The sequence below is a fragment of the Geospiza fortis genome, unplaced genomic scaffold (genome assembly GCF_000277835.1).
Source record: "Geospiza fortis unplaced genomic scaffold, GeoFor_1.0 scaffold186, whole genome shotgun sequence".
Classification (NCBI taxonomy): Eukaryota; Metazoa; Chordata; class Aves; order Passeriformes; family Thraupidae; genus Geospiza; species Geospiza fortis.
Window position 1 is genome coordinate 1,932,412 of NW_005054331.1, and position 5,901 is coordinate 1,938,312.

Below are 5,901 nucleotides of genomic sequence, written 5' to 3' on the forward strand. Positions count from 1 at the left end.
CGTTCTTATTTTTCCTCTGGACTCCCTGCCACCTACGCAATACTTAAATATTGGATCAGAAACAAAAAAAGCACAGAAGGTGCTGAAGAAATTTTTCAGGATGTGCCATAGCACAAATAGGCCTGCTGCTCTTCAGAGAATACATGACATAACCAGAACCATGTTTAGAGGTGAAAGACAATTTGCCCTTGCTATGATTAACTGAAAAATATAACTAAAATGTAGAAAACTGAAAATTCAGAATGAGCTGACTCCAACATACAACTTACTCCAGTTTATAACCTGAGTGCCTTTTCTTCTTTAAACATCAATGCTTCTGTAAACACCCACATATAGCAGACACATCACTGGATAATTTGCTTTTCTGCTGATGAGTCATTAGAGAACTGAACACCAAAAAATAAAGACTTGGTCTTATGCAAAGGCCAGGTTGAGAGATCTACAGCCAAGTCGCATATAAGCAGATACCTAAGCTTCACATATGCCATGAAAATGTTTCATTGCAAATACCATAAAATCTAAGTTCAATTTATGAATTGTGACTATTGATGGCATACATTTTTATATATACACACAGACAAATATATGAACACAAGTTGCTGTAATACAGAATAACCATTTCACTCTCATGTCCCACAATAACAAACTGGTGACTAAAAACGTTGGGCAAAGATCAAAAGAGACAAACTCAGACAGGCTTTAACAGCTCGATGTACATCTCTCAAAATACTGAAGCATCTCCAATATAATTAATCACTCAGTGCAAGAATTACAGGGCAGATGGAATACAGCACAAACGATGGGTGTGTGAATATTCAAACCCTACCACTGCCAACAAACCCCCACACTTTACAGGAACCCTGCAGCTCTCAATGATACAGTACAACTTCACAATGCAAACACATTTTGCAATGAATTGCAAGATTTCCTACTTGGAGAAAAATTATTATTAATTGAACTTCTGTCAAAAAAGCCAATCTGGAACTCTAAGCACATTGGATAAAATATGAAGAACTTTTAATAACTCCCATAAATTCAAGTTATTGGCAGATTTAGTTGCATTCTGTATGCATGTACAAAAGAGGAAAAGAACTGAGAGGAATCAGCACACTAGCCAACATTTAATTTTCTAGATTTTATTTTTTCAAAAGAAATCCCAAAGCCCTCCACATTTATTCAGTGTAAAGTTTACATTCAATTTTTTAAAGTCACTTAGAATCAGTAGTTTAAAATATATACAAGCATTCACCAAATCTTCAAAGTCTAACAGAATAGAAAACTATTCAGATTTTCAGATTTTCCAGAAATCTCTACATACTGAAAAATAATTGGATAGGAGTATTGAAATGGTAAGGTGTTGTCCGTTTTTTCCTTCTTTCTTTCTCTCTCTCTCTTGCTCTAGTCTCTCCTCCTTTTATTCACATTTTTTATTCCCATTGGGAAGGTTTTTTATTTTTTTTCTTTTTTTAGGGACAGGTAATTTAATTTGGTTTTCTTTTTTTTCTCCCCAGTTTGTTTCTAAATCACTCCAAAAATAGAAAGGGAGGTCATGGGGAGGAGGAAGGGTTCAGATACATAGAGAGAATAACTTTTCAAACTCAGAGGCATATTCACTTATAATTATTGCTTAAATAGATAAGGAACACTTTGAATGTCAGGTTTAACTTGAAAGTACTTCTTTATACAAAAAGTAGTTTTTGCCAAGTGCTAAAAAATTAACCGTATAAAATTTGCATAGTCTGTATTCATACCATTTAATTACTTTCATCTGAAGAAACATGCATTGCACACACTATTTATGATCTGCCACATAAGAGAACCTAGGCCTTTTCCCTGTCATTTCTATTGAATGTAACAGCCTACAGAAAAGCAGCCTACAGCTTTCACAAAAGCACATACTTTATATAATTTATTGCTCCAGTACCTAATGACTGGCTGCCTTTTAAAATTCAATAAATGGTTCGTAACTTGCAGGTACACAAAAGAAATTCTGCTGCAAAGTGGAATGCAATTTTTCAGGAATGTTTCCCTTATGTAGTAAAAAGTTCCCTTTTTTTTAAACAAACAAACAAAAAAACCACTAACAACAAAAACTCAACTTAGGGGGAAAAGGAAGATAAAGGGGGAAAGAAATGAAATTGCAAGTAACTGCCTAAAAATAAATTAAAGTCTTAAAAGAATCCATGCCACACAGTGGCAAGCATTTTTAGCATGACTCAATGCTGCATTACAAGCTCCAAATTTTCTTCTGTCCATCTTCTATGTTGACCTGCTTCCACCCAAACCTCTTTCAAGCTTTCAAGTCACTACAATTTAAGAATATGTTATAACTTACTTTATTTTTGGCAAAACTTCTACTATATCACGTCTCACTTGTCCCTTTTTAACCCTTCTACCTACTAACACCTGTAGCAAATCTACATCCACTACATTCCTCAATGCTCACTAGCTTAAGTTTTTACCTACCATGTAAAGACTTACTACACTATGGCTACTGAAGAACATTTATCACTTCAGTGAGAGTAATAAAAACAGCTGGAATGCCCAACACACTAAGAAAAGTGTTCAACTTAAATCTTATGAGACTAAAATACAGATACTAATGCAAGATTTTTTTTCAAGTACGCAATATATCTATCACATCTACCATCTGTAATCACTATCAAAACAGATTAGGGACACTAAGAGACACTATTCGAGAATCAGTATTCTTCAAAAACCCAGCATAACAGAAAAAACAAAACATTCTAAACAAGTAATTATTTGTATCACCAACAAATCTTAGTGTTTTCCTTTGTCTTCTCAACTCCCTTCATGTCAGAAGCTTCAGCTTCCCAGTCTTACCCAAGGTCTCCAGTGGTATTGTTTTGACTAGAAACAGGCAACTTATGCTGTATTATTTCAAAACTCTTCCTAGGGCTGACCCAAGCCAGCTGTTGGCAAAACACAAAAAGCAAAATAAAACAGCCCAAACGTTCCCCTGTTACCTTTCTCTACCCTGCTGACAGACCTAATGAAAAAAAACCAACAACAACAAAAAACCACCACAAAAGAGCACATAACTTTTGTGTCCCTAAGATATGGAGCTGAACATGGAAAAGCTTACAGAGAAGCAACGTATACATTAAATATATAGCTGAGAAACAGCAGTAGCTAAGGCAATTTTGTGATTCCTTTCCTTCTCCACTGCCTTTAAACAAAATTCTTACTTGCAGCCATCCCTATTTCTTCCATTTCTGGTAACACCAGCATGTCCTTGGTTCCACTGCTACCACACTCTCCTCTAAATGCATGAGGGCTCCTGACTAAGCCCCATGGGGTAAGACTTTTACAATAGGTACAAGACTGCAAAGCAGTGCCAAAGCCCTTCTAGTAAATAAACTTCCTATTCTTCTGTATAATATAGTACCCTTAACAGCCTGTACATTCCCAGAAAAATGCAGACCATTACAAGGCTTGGATTCAACTTTCCACATCAATGTCCATTCAATCACATGCTACTGTAGCATTACTTAGGGTGTTAGACACATATTTTATAATGTATCTGTAACACAGTCGGCTAATACCACTGCAAGAACCTTAGCTTTTACTTCTGTAAGTAAAAATTTTTTGTTTACATGGAACATTATCTCACAGGATTACTGCATAATTTTAAGATTAAAAAAATCCCGCTTCAGTACCCTCAGAAGCCTTTGTTTTATAATCAAGACTGAGGAAAGTAATAATGGATCAAAATTTTACAAAAATAAAAGGCATTAGATGTTCTAATCCATGTTTTAAAAACCAAACTCCACTATTTACTTTTGCTTTCCATACAGTTCATCATAATAGACAGTTTCTATACCACTACAGACAGATGTGAAAAGATTCCAAGGTATTCAATAAAACATTGCTATCTGCTCGCATGTAAAAAGCTTGGAGATCACAGTCCATCCGATTCATACTACCAGTAGTGCTTATTTCTCAAATTTCCAAATCTGATTTTTATCTCCGGCACTACAAGTTCTCATTTGCACATCAGCATGCCCCTCAGTCGTACGATAAGCAGTAAGGCACTTCCCCGAATGAGGATGATAAATAGTCCCATCTTCTTTGAAGTGCCAGATAATAATTTCTGGGACAGGAGATCCATCTTTTGGGCAGCTCCTCATACCTATGAAGTCTTCACGCTCAGGGACTTCAGCACATAGCTCAGTTACAGAGTTAAATCTAATCTCCTGATTTGATGTATATTCAAAAAATTGGTTGCCTCCCTGACCATGACAGCCAAAGAGAGACAGGTGAGACCCAGTAGGATTATGCTCCTGTAAGACATAGTCAAGGCACTCTGAAGGTATTCCTGCACTGCGGATAGCGCCGTGCCAGCCAGGACGATCTTCTGGTACATGCAACTCGGCAAATACATTTTTTAAATACCAGTGAAAACTCTTGCATTTCAAACGCTCCCTAAGAATCTTTCTTTCAGAAATGTCTCCATAGTTTTCTTTCCTTGCTGAAGGATTTCTGTTGTAAAAGTGATCTTTGAACTCATCCATCCACACCTCAGCAGCACGTGCTGTGTTCTGAAGGAAATTTGGTCTAGCATAGGGCGCACGCTTTGGAAACACATGGCCCACATGGGAGCATGGATGAATTTCCAACATGCCTCCGCACTGCCAAACCCGAAACGATAATTCTAAGTTCTCCCCTCCCCAAACATCCATTCCTGTATCATAGGTTCCCAGGTACTCAAAATACTTCTTGCTGACAGCAAACAAGCCACCAGCCATAGTTGGGGATCTGATGGGGTCGGTTTCCGACTTACGCCGGAGACGTTCGTGTTTAGGCACCGAGTGCCACTGGAATGTCAGCCGCCAGTCAAAGCCCCCAATCATGGGCTCTGCCGTTTGCATGTAGTATTCAAATGTTTTCCAGTCAATGGTGTCAATGACAGGACAAACAATAACAGTCTCATTCTCAGCAATCCTCTCGAGCAGTGGTTCCAGCCAGCCGGAAACACATTCACAGTGACAATCTAGGAATGTGAGAACATCACCGGTAGCAAAGGTAGCACCAATCAAGCGTGCACGAACCAATCCTTCTCGTTTGTTGGTTCTTATCAAGCGAACTCTTTTCAGACTGCTTATGTATTTTTCCAGTTCAGCCTTCAAATACATTTTATCACTCAGGTCATCCACCAGTATAATTTCTTTCAGAAGCACTGAAGGTGATGTTTCAAGAACACTATGTATCGTCCGCAGCAGGGTTGACCAGGCTTCATTGTAGAAAGCAATTATAACAGATGTTGTGGGCAGTCTTCTGTAGTTGTAAGATTTAGTTTTACAACCACTCAGTCGATTATCTTCAATGTGCCGGTGGAGAGAAATTTTATCACTTAAATAAATATTTATTGCATACTTCTCAATCAGCTCTTCTTCCTGTTTCTGCTCCTCAGGACTCAGCTGGGGGCGAGACGGTTTACCCCATTCTCCTGGAGCATAAGGATCGGGTGGGGGTTTGTCATAAACTGGACGAGCCAAATCAACAGCTTTTTCTGCTCCGTCAGAAAAGCGCCTCTCCCATTTCCCTCTAGTGATGCTCTTGCCGGCGAGGGAGGCACCGAAGGAAGAAACCGACAGCTCGACTACAAAGTAAGCGATCATTAAGAAGCCGAGGAACACGCAGCTTTTGCGGATCCACGTCCATCTTCTCGCCAGACGAATCCTCATCTTAAATAGTTAAAAGCAGCTCCTTGGCAAAGAGGGGTCCGTGAACTCCTGCCGGCTTCTCCCCACGCCCCCAGGGAGTATGGGGCTGCAGGCACCCCCAGCCTCGGGCTCGGGACGCCAGCAGAGTTTGCAGCCAGCCCTCCGTGGTGGGCCCGGTAGATTCCAGGGGGACCGCTGGGGAGAGGGGCGGCAG

At 39.3% G+C, this 5,901-nt stretch overlaps 1 protein-coding gene across 1 annotated transcript; it reads right to left on the reverse strand.

Moving 5' to 3' along the window:
* Positions 1 to 1,120: 1,120 nt before the first annotated feature.
* Positions 1,121 to 5,892, reverse strand: GALNT4 (polypeptide N-acetylgalactosaminyltransferase 4). The gene has a single exon (XM_005421584.2). It carries the CDS (start codon positions 5,706 to 5,708, stop codon positions 3,957 to 3,959), a length of 1,752 nt encoding a protein of 583 aa, XP_005421641.1. The 5' UTR covers positions 5,709 to 5,892; the 3' UTR covers positions 1,121 to 3,956.
* Between the last annotated feature and the right edge of the window lie 9 nt (positions 5,893 to 5,901).